Source organism: Bombina bombina, chromosome 6, assembly GCF_027579735.1.
Source record: "Bombina bombina isolate aBomBom1 chromosome 6, aBomBom1.pri, whole genome shotgun sequence".
Classification (NCBI taxonomy): domain Eukaryota; kingdom Metazoa; phylum Chordata; class Amphibia; order Anura; family Bombinatoridae; genus Bombina; species Bombina bombina.
Genome location: NC_069504.1, coordinates 314,737,336 through 314,755,763, shown reverse-complemented (window position 1 = coordinate 314,755,763; position 18,428 = coordinate 314,737,336). Strand labels below are relative to the sequence as shown.

The 18,428-nt window shown below is 40.7% G+C and overlaps 1 protein-coding gene across 1 annotated transcript in view; it reads left to right on the top strand.

The window, feature by feature from the left end:
- The window catches only part of ACSS3 (acyl-CoA synthetase short chain family member 3), a 328,915-nt gene that overhangs the window by 222,703 nt on the left and 87,784 nt on the right, over positions 1–18,428 (top strand). Inside the window, exon 10 of the mRNA XM_053716935.1 lies at positions 10,815–10,918. Within this exon, the coding sequence (XP_053572910.1) occupies positions 10,815–10,918 (104 nt within the window). The remainder of the gene's footprint in view (positions 1–10,814; positions 10,919–18,428) is intronic.

The window sequence follows — 18,428 nt, the reverse complement described above, 5'->3', positions numbered from 1 at the left end:
TTGAGCTCATGACCCCTTGTTCTTGAATTTTCCATTTTATGTAAAATACCCACAGCCTCAGTTTTACTAAACCCTTTAATGTACTTGAAAGTTGCTATCATATCACCTCTTTCCCTTCTCTCCTCTAAGCTATACATATTTAGGTCATTGAGCCTATCCTGGTAAGTTTTATTTTTTAGACCATGTACCATTTTGGTAGCCCTCCTTTGCACAGATTCAAGTTTGTTAATATCCTTCTGAAGATATGGCCTTCATAACTGCACACAATACTCAAGATGAGGCCTAACTAATGATCTATAAAGTGGCATAAGAACCTTACTATTTCTGCTGCAAATACCTCTACCAATACATCCAAGCATTCTGCTAGCCTTACTCGCTGCATTACTACATTATTTACTAAGTTTTAAATCATCTGAAAAATGTCTTTGTGCTTTGGTTTGTGTCTCTATGAGTCTGTATCTATTTTTTGTGGGTCTCTCTGTGAGGGTGGGTGTGTATGTCTTTGTGCATTTTCTTTGTATGTCTGTGAGGGTGTGTGCATATGTCTTTGAGCTTTTTCTATGGGTGTCTCTGTGAGGGTGTGTGTATGTTTGTCTTTGTGTATTTTCTCTGAATGCCTCTGTGAGAGTGGGTGTTTATGTCTGTGTTTTCTGTGGATGTCTCTGTGAGGGTGTGTGTGTGTATGTATGTATGTCTGTGTTTTCTGTGGATGTATCTGTGAGGGTGTGTGTTTTCTGTGGGTGTCTCTGTGAGGGTGTGTGTATGTCTTTGTGTGTTTTCTGTGGATGTCTCAGTGAGGGTGTGTGTATGTATGTCTTTCTGTGTTTTATGTGGTTGTCTCTCTGTGTGTGTATGTCTTTGTGTGTTTTCTGTGAGTTTCTCTGTGTGTGTGTGTGTGTGTTTGTGTGTTTTTGGAGGCTGTCTCTGTCGGTGTTTCCTTGGGTGTATGTGCAAGTTTGAGTTTGTGTGTGTGTGTGTCCATTGTCTGTTCCTTTTTAGGACATTTTGACCTTACTACTGATTATTCACATCTTTCTACAGACTTTGAGACTAATAAGACCTTTCCGGAAGTCACCAATCCATCATTTAACCTTTAAATTATTGTTTAGGCAGTTCAGGGCCCTTCCTTTCAGCCACTGCATGCTGTTGTCATCATTTAGTTGGCATCTTCCTTTACAAAAAGATAATCAGAACTCCATATTTTGTTTTCTAAATCTCCTTTTTTTTTTTTACAAAACTTTAGTCTTCCTCATTACTTGTCAGGTCAATGTAAACAAGTGCTAAGTGTCTGTTTGGGTGTCTGTGTCTGATTGTGTTTCTTTGCGTGTCTACTAGAGTGTCTATATGTGAATCCTTATGTGTGAATGTGAGTTTCAGTGTTTGAGTGTGTCTGTATGTTACTACCTTTACAACATTTCCAAGTTTAATAGACACTTAAGAATAAAGTGCATATGCGTTTTAGTAACTTGGTCAACAATTGCACATGTCAACGGGGGGGGGGGGCCTGATCAATGGTTAAGTCAGTGTTGGTATAAGGGCCCGACAGATCTAGGTGGACAAACTAAGGATCCCACCTCGTGGTAGGTTACAATGGACTTCTGCTGTGACTTGTGTCCGTGAGTGCCAAGAGCTAAGATCATGTCAGCAAATACAGCCGGAACTTCTGCCAAGGGATGTGTCGCTTTAGGCCTCTGTAAACTCCGGCAATCAGGAAGGATATGAAAGAGACAGGTACGGGGGCTGTCTAAACAATCCACTTGGGGGCCGGCCGCATCCTCCTGAGGAATCGCCTCTAGTAAGTCCTTCTCTACTGACCGGGTATAATACTTTGGAACTGGTGTGGCAGGTTGGTCTGTATTGGCAGCGTGCTCCATAATATTCTGCTTGCTGTAAGTATGTGGCCGAATAAGATGGTAATGGACTAATACTGACGCGGGTACATGTTTCTCTGAGGTAGTGGTCGCTTAGTTCTCTCTTCCCTTCATTGCGGTGTCAGGGACAGGGTAAGTAGTTGATACCGGCAGAGAGTTTAAGACCGCTACATTGACTTTTTGTTTCGGTATACCCTGCGTGGTGAAAGGTAAGCCGAATTGTAAGGCTGCTATTTTGTTTTTGGTCAATAAATAAAAAAAAAAAAAAAAAAAAGACCGCTACATTGACTCGCATCTGATTTTCAATAGGTGTAGCAGGAACTATCGTAACAGGTTTCAATGGCGGGTCCTCACTTGCTCTCCCCTTGACTATCAAGATTAGGTCACTGAAGCTGTGCTGCATCTGTTGTTCGAAGTCAGCAAGTAGAGTATACATTGTGGTATAAAATTCCTCCCTGTTGAGAGTGGTCATGTTGAGCTCGTTTAATCCCGTGCTCCCGGGGGGGTCAGATGTTATGTGAGGTAGGCCGCAGTCTGATATCTCGTTGGCTAAGGTCGACACTAGGAGATCATAGATATAGGAATTCTGGTATGGATCTGATCAGCGAGGCTTTATGCAGGGCCGCCACTAGAAATTTTGGGGCCCCTGACTTAACCATTGATTAGGCCCCCCCCCCCCTCCTTTGACATATGCAATTTTTGACCAAGTGACTAAAACGTATATGCACTTTATTCTTAAATGTCTATTTAAACTTGGAAATGTTGTAAAGTTAGTAACATACACTGAGACACACTCACACATAAGGATTCACATATAGACACTCTAGCAAACACGCAAACAAACTCAGACACAGACACCCAAACAGACACTTAGCACTTGTTTACATTGACCTGACAAGTAATGAGGTAAACTACAGTTTTGTAAAAAAAAAAAATGAGATTTAGAAAACAAAATATGGAGTTCTGATTATCTTTTTGTAAAGGAAGATGCCAACTAAATGATGACAACAGCATGCAGTGGCTGAAAGGAAGGGCCCTGAACTGCCTAAACAATAATTTAAAGGTTAAATGGTAGATTGGTGACTACCGGAAAGGTCTCATTAATCTCAAAGTCTGTAGAAAGATGTGAATAATCAGTAGTAAGGTCAAAATGTCCTAAAAAGGAACAGACAATGGATACACACACACAAACTCAAACTTGCACATACACCCAAGGAAACACCAACAGAGACAGCCTCAGAAAACACACAAAGACATGCACACACACAGAGACACCCACAGAAAAGACAGAAAGACATACATACACACCCTCACTGAGACATCCACAGAAAACACACAAAGACATACACACACCCTCCAAGAGACACCCATAGAAAATACACACCCTCACAGAGACATCCACAGAAAACACAGAAATACACACCCACCCTCACAGAGGCATCCAGAGAAAATACACAAAGACAAACACACGCCCACCCTCACAGAGACACCCATAGAAAAATCTCAAAGACATATGCACACACCCTCACAGACATCCACAGAAAATGCACAAAGACATACACACCCACCCTCACAGAGATACCAACAGAAAAAAATACATACACACTCATAGAGACACAAACCAAAGCACAAAGACATAAACACAGACACCCACAGAAACACTCACAGGAGGAAACATTTATGCACCTTGCATCCCCTAAATCAACAGTGTGTGACATGCATGATAAAAAAAATTGCAGAAATTAAGAGATCACTTTTTAAAGAATCATATTTGTAAATGTGCAAACAAAAATAATTCTGTGAATTCAAAATTGTTCATTAATGATCTGGGTAGATGGCTAGATGAAGAAAAGTACTTTTAAAAGGTTGACATATGTTTGTTTGATATTTTCCCCAACCAAGATCACCACTTCAAATATAGTGTACAAATGTTCCCATCTGTCAGCTGTACTTGTGGATTTTGAAAATGCTGTACTCTATATGGTCTTGGTGGAACCATAAGCTGTGGTACTCATACCATTAGATCTGGTTAAATGCAGGATTTAAGCTTGTTGGTATGCATTTCAAAATTAAGTCAGCTGTAGAGTAAACTGAACATTTTTACGTTAACCTGTCTCATTTCCAACACTGAGCAATCTTAGTCTGAGAGTATAACATGTTATGCAGATGTAAAAATCTTAGATATAATGCCTCCTTGTATCTGGAAAGTCCTTGCATAAAGGGGCAGTAAACTGGAATGTAATATATCATTTGTGTATTGAGGAGGAAACATTTTTGCATGGTTTAAATATAGAATTTCTACAGCATTGTCAAATAATCATAAATACACTGCTGCTAAAAAATGTGTTTTTATGGACCCCTGGCCCCACCATACAACTACTACCACTGAAGTTACAATCTTAAATTGCACAAAGAAATAAAAAACATTTGCTAAGTAATTCCTACCTCCTCTGCAAATGAAAGTGATCAGCCGTCTGACTCAGGCACACACTCTACAAACAAAGTGCCAAGTCTGTCTCACACTGTGCATAGTGGTTTAGTGTACACTCAGAAATCCTCTCAAATGCTAATACTTTACTCCTTGTAATAACATTTCCCATGCTCAATTAGCACTCTGCTGTAGTACCCATTGGTGGCTGCCAAAATTTAAAAAAAAAAATTTTTTTTTTTTTTTTTTTAGTTCTTGCCTCATGGGGCCCCCCTAGCCCATTGGGCCCCTGACAGGAGTCACCCCTGTCACCCCCTGATGGCGGCCCTGGCTTTATGAGTCTGTTGATAAGCTCTTTAGTGAAGGATACTGAATAAATCAGACAATGTATATCGAATTGTGTTGATCTCTTTTAGAAACTTAGAATAAGTGACCTATCATGGCCACTGCTTAGGCACGCCCCCATAAAATTTTAAACAACTTTCTAATTTACTTCTATTATCTAATTTGTTTTATTATCTTGGTATCATTTGTTGAAGAAGCAGCAATGCACTAATGGTTTCTAACTGAACTCATGGGTAAGACAATCACAATCGATATATATATATTCAGCCACCAATCAACAAGTAGAACTTAGGTTCTCTGCTGCTCCTGAGCTTGCCTAGATAGACCTTTCAGCAAAGAATAACAAGAGAAGGAAGCAAATTAAATAATAGAAGTAAATTGTAAAGTTGATTAAAATTGTATTCTTTATCTGAATCATGAAAGAAAAATTTTGGATTTCATGTCCCTTTAAGTGATCTAAAATACAGATGTAGTCATTGTAACTGGATCATTGGTAACACTTTTGAATACTATTTTGCTCTACTTTTGTAGGATAAATTAATATTAGAAGCACAATACAGCTTTGTTACTGAAGTAAAATATGCACACTACTGATCAGAAAGCGTTAAAGCTAAACTTAACTTTAAAATGAGTTCTAATTTGACTGTATATGTAGAGGCAGACTAGGCAACCTCCTAAGGGTGCCCCTTTGGGGGGCACACAAATTTGGTGCATGACAATTTTTTTTAATGTGCCAAACCTTGGCTTCATATTAGGGGCTATATGTGGTAGCATAATGGCTAGAATGGGAGGGGGGTTCCCTAAAACATAAGAAGGCAGAGAGTGCAAGTTAGCTAGAAATATCTCACTGCACAGACCCTGCACTCTTTGCAAAACTTTAGCTGCATTTATAAACGTTGATGGATCCAGTGACAGCAGTGGGACTCACTTCTACCCACAGCCTTTTGGGTATTACTGGGGCTGAGGGTCACTTGTAAAAGCACTGACAATCCTTTACCTTTTGATATAGTGCAATATATCACTATTCTCTTCTGCACAATACCTTAACATTAAAGTGTATAGATGACCATAACCATTATCTAGCAATGCACCTATATCAGTGAACAGATACTTGGACTAAGTATACAGTACAGTGTGTTCATTTTCATTGTATAAATGTTTGGCATTATTATGCAGCACAGAGCGTTCACCAACAGTGTATAGACACCCATCATCATTATACAGAGGAGCATATGTTTTTTCAGTGTATAGGTACTCTGTATTAAAGAGACAGTCAAGTCCCAAAAAGACTTTCATGATTTAAATAGGGAATGTAATTTTAAACAACTTTCCAGTTTACTTTTATCACCAATTTTGCTTTGTTCTCTTGGTATTCTTTGTTAAAAGCTACATCTAGGAGATTCATATGCTAATTACTTAGACCTTGAAGACTGCCTCTAATCTGAATGCATTTTGACCACTAGAGAGCATTAGTTCATGTGTTTCATATAGATAACATTGAGCTCATGCATGTGAAGTTGCCCTGATTGGCTAAAATGCAAGTCTGTCAAAAGAACTGAAATAAGGGGGCAGTTTGTAGAAGCATAGATACAAGGTAATCACAGAGGTAAAAAGTGCATTTCTATAATAGTGTTGGTTATGCCAAACTGGGGAATGGTAATAAAGGGATTATCTTTCTTTTTAAACAACAAAAGTTCTGGTGTTGACTGTGCCTTTAATTATACTGTGCAGCTATTAGTGGATAGATGCATTGCATTATCATATAGTTCAGAGTTTTGTGTTTATGACTGTCATTATCATCACTATGCATTATCACTTGTCCCAAATAAGTAAGTTGTACTGATCCCCTGGCCAAAACTTGCCAGGACTCCAGTGCAAGTTAAAGTGATCTATTGTAGGGCTTGAAAAATATATACTTATGGAAGAATTTATCAAGATGTCGCTTCCTAGAACTTGCAGTTCAGTCTTGCAACCACAAATTTAAAAAGCAGTCTCTACTTCTTATCCTGGGTGGCAAAGATAAATCATCACAAACTCACTTGTTTGGAGTGATTGGCAGGCCCTGCTCTCATGCAATTGGTTGCCTAAGAGCAAGAGGCAGGATTGAACTACAGAACTCTTCTGCAGTCTAAAATTTTGCCAAGTGACAATTGCAGGTGGACTTGTCTGCCTGCAGCTTGATAAATGTTCTTGTTAGACATGCTAGTATTAGTCTAAGTATAATGGTGGGGAAAAATAAGTCATCCTGCCACCAGGTTCATGTGCTTTATGTATTGATTCATTATGCAGAGCCACCACTGATTGGCTATGTTGTGCAGAAACACCACTTTGGTATGTTATGTCATGGAGAAATTAACCATTATAGCTATTTTTCTGCTAGATTACGAGTTTTGCGGTATGAGTGAAAAAGCAGCGTTAAGGCTCTTTTTCACTACCGCTGGAATTACGAGTCTTGCAGGTTTAGGGGCACCGCACACTTTTTTGACCGTAACGCAAAGTAACTACCGCAGCTTTCAAAAAGTCCTTTTTCAATGGGACTTCCATAGCGCCGGTATTACGAGTCTGCCTGGGAGGCCAAAAAGTGAGCGGTACAGCCTAAAGCTACAAGATCCTTACCGTAAACTGAAAGTCGTGGAATGAAAATGTCCACAGCTCTCCAATGCTAGAAAGTTTCTTTATTAGGACAAAATAGCGACGTTTCGAGGCTAATGCCTCTTAATCATGATGCATGATTAAGAGGCATTAGCCTCGAAACGTCGCTATTTTGTCCTAATAAAGAAACTTTCTAGCATTGGAGAGCTGTGGACATTTTCATTCCACTATATTCATTTTGGTGAAGTGGCAGTTCACCTGTCTTCACGAGCACTCCTGTCCTCTAGTGCTGTTCCACATTGAACTGTGTAAACTGAAAGTCAGTAGTTATGAGTACTATAAAACTCATAACTAAAGTGCTAAAAAGTACACTAACACCCATAAACTACCTATTAACCCATAAACCAATGCCCTCCCGCATCGCAAACACTAAAATAAAATTATTAACCCCTAATCTTCCGCTCTGGACATCGCCGCCACTAGAATAAACATATTAACCCCTAAACAGCTGCACTCCCGCATCGCAAACACTAGTTAAATATTATTAAGCCCTAATCTGCCGCCCCTAACATCGCCGCCACCTACCTACATTTATTAACCCCTAATCTTCCTCCCCCAACGTCGCCGCCACTATACTAAAGTTATTAACCCCTAAACCTAACCCTAAGTCTAACCCTAACAACTTTAATGTAATTAATAACTAAATAATTCCTAATTAAAACTAAATACTTACCTATAAAATAAACCCTAAGCTAGCTACCATATATCTAATAGTTACATTGTAACTAGCATAGGGTTTATTTTTATTTCACAGCTAAGTTTGTATTTATTTTAACTAGGTAGAATAGTTACACTTTTCAGGGCAATGGGGAGCTTAGGTTTTTTAGTTAAGATTTTATTTGGGGGGTTGGTTGTGTGGGTGGTGGGTTTTACTGTTGGGGGGTTGTTTGTATTTTTTTTACAGGTAAAAGAGCTGATTTCTTTGGGGCAATGCCCCGCAAAAAGGCCCTTTTTAGGGCTATTGGTAGTTTAGTTTAGGCTAGGGTTTTTTTTTTATTTTGGGGGGGCTTTTTTATTTTGATAGGGCTATTAGATTAGGTGTAATTAGTTTAAATATCTGATAATTTCTTTTTTTATTTTGTGTAATTTAGTGGGGTTTTTTTGTAATTTAGTTAATTGTATTTAATTAATGTAATTTATTTAATTGTAGTGTAATGTTAGGTGTTAGTGTAAGACAGGTTAGGTTTTATTTTACAGGTAAATTTGTATTTATTTTAACTAGGTAGTTAGTAAATAGTTAATAACTATTTAGTAACTATTCTGCCATTTAAAATGAATACAAACTTAATTGTGAAATAAAAATAAAAGCTAAGCTAGCTACAATGTAACTATTAGTTATATTGTAGCTAGCTTAGGGTTTATTTTACAGGTAAGTATTTAGTTTTAAATAAGAATTATTTAGTTATTAATAGTAGGTTTTGTTTAGATTTATTTTACATTAAAGTTAGTGGGTGTTAGGGTTAGAGTTAGGGTTAGGTTTAGAGGTTAATACATTTAGTACTGTATAGTGGCGGCGACGTTGGGGGCGGCAGATTAAGGGTTAATAAGTTTAGGTAGGTGGCGGCGACATTGGGGGTGGGAGATTAGGGGTTAATAACATTATGTAGGTGTCGACGATGTTGGGGGCAGCAGAATAGGGGTTAATAAGTATAATGTAGGTGTCGGCGATGTCGGGTGCGGCAGATTAGGGGTTAATAAGTATACTGTAGGTGTCCGCGATGCTGGGGACGGCAGATTAGGGGTTAATAAATGTAAGATTAGGGGTGTTTAGACTCAGGGTTTATGTTAGGGTGTTACGTGTAAACATGAATTTTCTTTCCCCATAGGAATCAATGGGGCTGCGTTACAGAGCTTTACACTCCTTTATTGCAGGTGTTAGGCTTTTTATCAGCCGGCTCTCCCCATTGATGTTTATGGGGAAATCGTGCACGAGCACGTAAAACCAGCTTACCGCAGCGCTGGTATTGGAGTGCGATATGGAGCTCAATTTTGCTCTACGCTCACTTTTTGCCTGCTAACGCCGTTTTTTGCAAACCTGTAATACCAGCGCTGTAGGTGAGTGGCAACAATAACTTGCAAGTTAGTACCGAGCAGCTCTTACCGCAAAACTCGTAATCTAGCCGATAGTTATGATAAATTAGATTAACATTCAAGAATTTGATGTGATAATGTAAATCTATTTTCTCTATCATTATAGATAAAAAATAGTTATATATCTGCTTAATGCATCACCAAAACATGTTAAGAAGCAGACATAACAGGGTATATAATTCATTTGGGGGGTGGAAAGATCTGTCTTTGCCTGTGTAACCGAAAATCCTAGCACCGGCCGTGCTCAGAGAGAAAGCTCCAGCTTCAAAAGTCAATCTAATTTACAATCTCAAGGCAGTTAGAAAGATCATATGTATTGAGCGATTGTTTGTTCACATTATGCCTATTTCTCAGACCAAGTTTCTAATCTATGTTATGTGATGCCATTAAAAAAGGGAACAATACTTGAGCACAATTTCAAATTTTGTGGGTGAGATAAAACTGCGTTTTTATTGCCACATTATTTAGGTAAGTCTTGCTATAGTACAATGAATATGTGATAGATGTGTAATATTTTCTTCTTTAGCTGTACTTACAACCTATGTGAAAAAAAAATGATACCTCATCTATTTGACCCTTTCAGGATAAATGTCAATGCTGTAAACATATTTTTCCATAAAATAATTCATTTTTTAACAAAATTTCACTGGCATTTGCATTGCTGTACATGTAGAGAGAATCAATTTACTTACTCACTGGTAAGTAATAGAATTATCTTCTTTCTTGATGGCTATAGCAGATGTTATATGTTATACTTGTTGCTAAGAAAGAACTGATATCTCTTAAATTGATTCTGAATACCAAAGGTTTAGGGAGCAAAGATTATGTCTTAAGTGTTGCTAGCAATACTGCCTTGAGCAGTGCACAGAAGTTACTAACAACATTGGATCAAAGAACCTTCAGAATGATAAAAAAATAAAATAATAAAAGTGACAATTAAAATAGATTTTACTTGATAAATGATCTTGGTAAATATAGAACAAAAGTAATATTAATAACCCTTTATTATAATGAAGCCTTACTGTGCATTGAGATGAGAGGGCATTTGTTCATGAAAACCATGATAATTATCTTGCAGAGCTGGTAATAACTCCTGCTCAAATGCTTCCATGCTAAGTAATTTAATAAATCTATCTGACAGTCCTTTGAAAGAGTGCACTTTACAAGCTTAAATGAGGACCCCTTAAGCATATTTACAACAGAATATAATAGGTATTTTGGAATATCTTTGAACCAGTCTTATATAATTTTAAATTAAAATGTGCTAATTTTTATAACAAAAACAAACAGGGAATTAGCAAAACTGTAAAATTTTAATGAGTTAGCATTTACATTTCTATTATAAATAACCACAACTATAAAAACAATTATAAAAACAATGTAAACACATACTTTTATTGTGTTTTATGTCAATTCTCTATTTTAAGGTTCCGAACATTGTTTGTTGCTGGAGAACGCTGTGATGTTGAAACGTTGGAATGGTCCAAAAGAGTATTTAAAGTTCCTGTGTTGGATCACTGGTGGCAGACTGGTAAGTCATCACTTATATTTAAACACATCATGTAATGGTTGTGAATTAGAAATGTATGGAATCAGATGGGGAACAAACATTGTGGGTTGCCTTTTTTAACTACCCATGTAAAAAGGATGTACACCCATCATGTCCTGAGAGGACTCTTCAGGTCATGAGATGTGCTTCCAGTCCAGGTTGTGTTTTCAGTCATTTGATTGGGATTCATTTTATATAGATTACAAATGGCTTAAAAGGACAGACAAGTCCAAAATAAACTTTTATGATTCAAATAGGGCATGCAATTTTAAACAACTTTCCAATTTACTTTTATCACCAATTTTGCTAGGCAGGCTCATATGCTAATTTCTTAGACCTTAAAGGCCGCCTCTAATCTGAATGCATTTTGACAGTTTTCATCACTAAAGGGTCTTAGTTCATGTGTGTCATATAGATAACATTGAGCTCACGCACGTGAAGTTACCTAGGAGTCAGCACTGATTGGCTAAAAATGCAAGTCTATCAAAAGAACTGAAATAAGTGGGCAGTCTGTAGAGGCATAGATACAAGGTAATTACAGAGGTAAAACCTGTATTATTATAACTGTTTTGGTTATGCAAAACTGGGGAATGGGTAATAAAGGGGTTATCTATCTTTTTAAACAACAAAAATTCTGGTGTTGACTGTCCCTTTAATATGGAAGAGTTACTTGTCGAGTTATCTGGTACAAACAAATTAACTGAGTACTAAAGTGTATAGTGCAATTTTTACATATATCTGAACATGACTGAAATTCTGGAAGATAACTAAAGCACTTGCTTTAATAATGTAGTTTGTGTGCATATAGATAGAAGCTTCTGCTACTTATATTGTACCCAATGAAATACAGATCAGCAATTTTAAATGTAAATAACCAGTGTCTTCTACAAACAGCCTGAAGTCGTAATATATGTTTATTTTAATTTTTGTTTTAGGCTTATTATAACTATTGCAATGTTTTTAAACATTCATTTTATTTGATCAAAGGTTATTGCATTTTTAAAAATTGTCTTTTATGGTAGACTAGTCCTAAAGCCCGTTCACACGGGCCATTTTTTGAAGTACATCGGTCCCACCCCTTGCTCTCTTTCCCTCCCCCTCTCTTTTGCTCTCTCTCTCCCCCTCTCTTTTGTTCTCTCCCCCCCTCTCTTTTGCGCTCTCTTGCTCCACCTCTCTTTTGCTCTCTCTCCCCCCCTGTTTTTTGCTCTCTCTCCCTTCTTTTTTGCTCTCTCTCCCCTTTTGCTCTTTTCCCTTTCTTTTGCTCTCTCTCCCCCCTCTCTTTGGCTCTCTCTCCTCCCTCTCTTTTGCACTCTCTCTCCTCCCTCTCTTTTGCGCTCTCTCTCCTCCCTCTCTTTTGCGCTCTCTCTCCTCCCTCTCTTTTGCGCTCTCTATCCTCCCTCTCTTTTGCGCTCTCTCTCCTCCCTCTCTTTTGCGCTCTCTCTCCTCCCTCTCTTTTGCGCTCTCTCTCCTCCCTCTCTTTTGTGCTCTCTCTCCTCCCTCTCTTTTGCGCTCTCTCTCCTCCCTCTTTTGTGCTCTCTCTCCTCCCTCTCTTTTGCGCTCTCTCTCCTCCCTCTCTTTTGCGCTCTCTCACCCTCTCGTTTGCGCTCTCTCTCCCTCTCTTTTGTGCTCTCTCTCTCCCTCTCTTTTGTGCTCTCTCTCTCCCCTCTCTTTTGTGCTCTCTCCCCCTCTCTTTTGTGCTCTCTCTCTCCCGTCTTCTACGCTCTCTCCCCTCTCTTTTGTGCTCTCTCTCCCCCTCTTTTTTGCGCTCTCTCCCCCCTCTCTTTTGCTCACTCTCCCCCTTTCTTTTGCTCTCTCCCCCTTTTTTTTCTCTCTCTCTCCCCCCTCTCTTTTGCTCACTCTCCCCCCTCTCTTTTGCGCTCTCTCCTCCCTCTCTTTTGAGCTCTCTCCCCCTCTCTTTTGCGCTCTCTCTCTCCCCCTCTTTTTTGCGCTCTCTCTCCCCCTCTTTTTTGCGCTCTCTCTCCCCCTCTTTTTTGTGCTCTCTCTTCCCCTCTCTTTTGCACTCTCTCTCCCCCTCTTTTTTGCGCTCTCTCTCCCCCTCTCTTTTGCTCTCTCTCCCCCCTCTCTTTTGAGCTCTCTCCCCCTCTCTTTTGCGCTCTCTCTCTCCCCCTCTTTTTTGCGCTCTCTCTCCCCCTCTCTTTTGCACTCTCTCTCCCCCTCTCTTTTGCACTCTCTCTCCCCCTCTTTTGGGCTCTCTCCCCCTCTCTTTTGCGCTCTCTCGCTCCACCTCTTTTGCGCTCTCTCGCTCCACCTTTTTTGTGCTCTCTCGCTCCACCTCTTTTGCTCTCTCTACCCCCTTTCTTTTGCTCTCTCTCCCCTCTCTTTTGCTCTCTCCCCCTTTTTTTTCTCTCTCTCCCCCCTCTTTTGCGCTTTCTCCCCCTCTCTTTTGCACTCTCTTTCTCTCTTTTGCGCTCTCTCTCCCCCTCTTTTTTGCGCTCTCTCTCTCCCCCTCTTTTTTGTGCTCTCTCTCTCCCCCTCTTTTTTGCGCTCTCTCTCTCCCCTCTCTTTTGTGCTCTCTCCCCCTCTCTTTTGTGCTCTCTCTCTCCCGTCTTCTACGCTCTCTCCCCTCTCTTTTGTGCTCTCTCTCTCTCCCTCTCTTTTGCGCTCTCTCTCTCCCCCCTCTCTTTTGCGCTCTCTCTCTCCCCCCTCTCTTTTGCTCACTCTCTCCCTCTCTTTTGCACTCTCTCCCCCTCTTTTTTGCACTCTCTCTCTCCTCTCTCTTTTGCGCTCTCTCCCCTCTCTTTTGTGCTCTCTCTCTCCCGTCTTTTACGCTCTCTCCCCCTCTCTTTTGTGCTCTCTCCCCCCTCTCTTTTGTGCTCTCTCTCCCCCCTCTCTTTTGTGCTCTCTCCCCCCTCTCTTTTGCGCTCTCTCCCCCCTCTCTTTTGCGCTCTCTCTCTACCCCCTCTCTTTTGCGCTCTCTCCCCCCTCTCTTTTGCGCTCTCTCTCTACCCCCTCTCTTTTGCGCTCTCTCTACCCCCTCTCTTTTGCACTCGCTCTCTCTCCCCCTCTCTTTTGCGCTCTCTCTCCCCCTCTCTTTTGCGCTCTCTCTCCCCCTCTCTTTTGCGCTCTCTCTCCCCCTCTCTTTTGTGCTCTCTCTCTCCCCCTCTCTTTTGCGCTCTCTCTTTCCCCCTCTCTTTTGCGCTCTCTCCCCCTCTCTTTTGCGCTCTCTCTCCTCCCTCTCTTTTGCGCTCTCTCTCCATCCCTCTTTTGCTCTCTCTCTCCCCTCCCCCCTCTTTTGCTCTCTCTCCCCCATCTCTCCAACCAACTCTCCCCAGCTCTTCTTTTGCTCTCTCTCTTCCCCTCTCTTTTGCTCTCTCTCTCTCCCCCTCTCCTTTGCTCTCTCTCTCCCCCTCTCTCTTCCCTCTATTTTGCTCTCTCCCCCCTCTCTCCCCTCCCCCCTCTTTTGCTCTCTCTCCCCCATCTCTTCTTTTGCTCTCTCTCTTCCCCTCCCTTTTGCTCTCTCTCCCCCTCTTTTGCTCTCTCTCTCCCCCTCTCTTTTGCTCTCTCTCTCCCCTCTCTTTTGCTCTCTCCCCCTTTTTTTTCTCTCTCCCCCCTCTTTTGCGCTTTCTCCCCCTCTCTTTTGCACTCTCTTACTCTCTTTTGCGCTCTCTCTCCCCCTCTTTTTTGCGCTCTCTCTCTCCCCCTCTTTTTTGTGCTCTCTCTCTCCCCCTCTTTTTTGCGCTCTCTCCCCTCTCTTTTGTGCTCTCTCCCCCTCTCTTTTGTGCTCTCTCTCTCCTGTCTTCTACGCTCTCTCCCCTCTCTTTTGTGCTCTCTCTCTCTCCCTCTCTTTTGCGCTCTCTCTCTCCCCCCTCTCTTTTGCGCTCTCTCTCTCCCCCCTCTCTTTTGCTCACTCTCTCCCTCTCTTTTGCACTCTCTCCCCCTCTTTTTTGCACTCTCTCTCTCCTCTCTCTTTTGCGCTCTCTCCCCCTCTCTTTTGTGCTCTCTCTCCCGTCTTTTACGCTCTCTCCCCCTCTCTTTTGTGCTCTCTCCCCCCTCTCTTTTGTGCACTCTCCCCCCTCTCTTTTGTGCTCTCTCCCCCTCTCTTTTGTGCTCTCTCCCCCCTCTCTTTTGCGCTCTCTCCCCCCTCTCTTTTGCGCTCTCTCCCCCCTCTCTTTTGCGCTCTCTCTCTACCCCCTCTCTTTTGCGCTCTCTCTCCCCCCTCTCTTTTGCGCTCTCTCTCCCCCCTCTCTTTTGCACTCTCTCTCTCTCCCCCTCTCTTTTGCGCTCTCTCTCCCCCTCTCTTTTGCGCTCTCTCTCTCCCCCTCTCTTTTGCGCTCTCTCTCTCCCCCTCTCTTTTGCGCTCTCTCTTTCCCCCTCTCTTTTGCGCTCTCTCCCCCTCTCTTTTGCGCTCTCTCTCCTCCCTCTCTTTTGCGCTCTCTCTCCATCCCTCTTTTGCTCTCTCTCTCCCCTCCCCCCTCTTTTGCTCTCTCTCCCCCATCTCTCCAACCAACTCTCCCCATCTCTTCTTTTGCTCTCTCTCTTCCCCTCTCTTTTGCTCTCTCTCTCTCCCCCTCTCTCTTCCCTCTATTTTGCTCTCTCCCCCCTCTCTCCCCTCCCCCCTCTTTTGCTCTCTCTCCCCCATCTCTTCTTTTGCTCTCTCTCTTCCCCTCCCTTTTGCTCTCTCTCCCCCTCTTTTGCTCTCTCTCTCCCCCTCTCTTTTGCTCTCTCTCTCCCCCTCTCTTTTGCTCTCTCTGTCCCCCTCTCTCTTCCCTCTATTTTGCTCTTTCCCCTCTCTTTTGCTCTCTCCCCCCTCTTTTGCTCTTTCCCCTCTCTTTTGCTCTCTCCCCCCTCTTTTTTGCTCTTTCCCCGCTCTTTTTTGCTCTTTCCCCGCTCTTTTTTGCTCTTTCCCCCCTCTTTTGCTCTCTCTTACCCTCTCTTTTGCTCTCTCCCCCCTCTTCTGCTCTCTCTTACCCTCTCTTTAGCTCTTTCCCATCTCTTTTGCTCTCTCTCCCCCTCTTTCTATCTTCTTCCCCCCCCCCCTCTCTCTCTCACGCGCGCGCACCCCCGCTCACGTCCGGCTACGCCCACTTCCGCCCACCGTCACCATGCCACAGCAGATCAGGTAGACTTGTGCTGTCTCTACTGTGCATAACAGCTTCGGACAAACACACTTGGCCTTTTATATTATAGGATATTTGCAATCACAGTACCAAATATGTATATAAATATATCCATTTCCAAGAATGATGTGCACTCCTCATAAGTAGATTCAGCTGCCAGAGTGCTAACTAGGCAGTAGTATATCAGTGCAGTAAAAAGCACTCAATGGACATTTCCATGTAAAATATAATTTTTAATTTCACAGATTAAAAATCATGGACGTTTCTGTACCAGTCCGGTCCCTTTGTCAAATGTATAAATAATACATGATCATGTTATGTCCTGATCATGTATCTTTTATACATTTGACAAAGGGACCAGGCTGTTTTTTTTTAATCATGTTAGCTATGTAAAACTGAGGAATGGGTAATAAAGGGATTATCTATTTATACAAACAATAACAATTCTGGAATAGACTGTCCCTTTAATAAACAAAAATATCTTATTAAAAGATTACCAATTGAAAATAAGATAGATGTAAATAAAGCTTATCAGAATGTTTTAAAGGTACATTAAAGTAAAAAAGTATATTTATTCTTTTGACTAACCATTATCTTAAAATATTAGATAAAAGGGCAGCCTAGCGCAGATTCACTTGTTACACTGTGATTCACCAAATTCCAGTTCAGACCCAGCCCAATCACTGCTAAAATGACTGAAATCAAATCCAGAATCTGGTCAAACACCATCCTGAGCTTCTCATCCCTATAAATAGATGACCTAAACACAAATCATGAAGCCATGACCCCAGGGTGGTATGGAAATCTGTTATTTATTGACATGTATGTACCATTCAGGGGAACCAAACTTACTGTGTTATAGTCTAGCAAACCTTGGATGGCGCTGGTAACTATTTTTGCTGCTTTATTAGACCCAGAGCCCAGTTCATTAAAACCACATTAGCCCAGAAGTTCCCATAACTTTACGAATGATGACCAACAACTCTTATGTGGCATAATTTCTAAGTAATTATCATCCAGCTAAAACTATTCTTGAATAAATTGCACATTTTTTTATTAAATTTCTCAATAAACTATATATGAAGTATAATAGTAAAATATGTTATTTTATTAAGCCTTTAGCAAGCAGGATTTGAAATGCAGTCACCACATTCACTTGCTTGGCCAACTGTATGGAATGTTCCACAGGCAATTGATTGCTTCAGTCTGTTTTTGCATTCTTGCTACAGCTAATTATAAATCCTGTATTGTCAGAAAGTGTCTTCTCAAAGTGTTCTAGATTCTTTAGAAAATGAAAAACTATATCAAAAATGACAAAAACCCTCATTAAAATCCAGATAGCTGCACTTGAGAGATTAAATTGTATTACATTTGCAGCATATCTTGGTGAAAAGGTTTATTAATGCAATTTTTATGAATGCAATTATATGAAATGATTAGTTTGACCACAAATTCATTTTATCTTAAATAGTTACAAGCTCAGAATGTTAAGTTTAAAATATATTTTTTAAATAGTGTTTTTTCTTACTGGATACCAAAATGCTAAGTTGTCAATAATAAATATTACACAAATGTGTGTCTCATGAACTCATTTTATAGCAACTGAAGATAGTTTTCAGTTGTTTGTGCAGAGCTCCTAATCTCCCTACAAGAGCTACATTTAAAGATGTTGAAGAGGTTGCGGATGGGTCTTCTAGTGAATGCGAGATCATGTATGAAATTTACTGGCCTTCACTTCACCTATATATTATTCAGATTCATAAGTGGTGCTGCTGCCATTAACATCAATAGTTACATTAAAGGGACATGAAACCCACATTTTTTATTTCATGATTTAGTTATAACATACAACAAGTTTAAACAGATTACGAGTGGAGCAATATTTAACTCCGCTAGAAGTAGGCTTTTTGAGTGCGTCGGGTAGCGCTTGTATTACAAATTGAAAGTAAAAGGCCTTCTATTGGTATCCTCTGTTGATGGAGCAGAAATGCACTACTGGGAGCTATCTGGACACATCGCCAACCCAATAACAAGAAGCATATATGTGCAAACACCTATCAGCACCTATCTCCCAGCTCCTGAGCCTACCTAGGCAATGCTTTTCAACAAAGCCTATCAAGAGAACTAAGGAAATTAGATAATATAAATAAATCGGAAAGTTGTTTAAAATTGCAAGTTCTATCGGATTCATGAAGGAAAATTTTTGGGTTTCATTTCCCTTTAAGTAATAAATACATGAACTCTTGCACAATTGCAATGATACAAGAGAAACACTCTTGAAACACAGTGAGTGTACAGTAAATGTTTGTATATTAGATTCCATAGATAGGAAGACAGGTTTGTCGAGGACCTTGTAGACACAAACAAGGGGCTAGCTGTAGGCATTCCGAGGGCTTGGTTAGGAAGTTTCATGT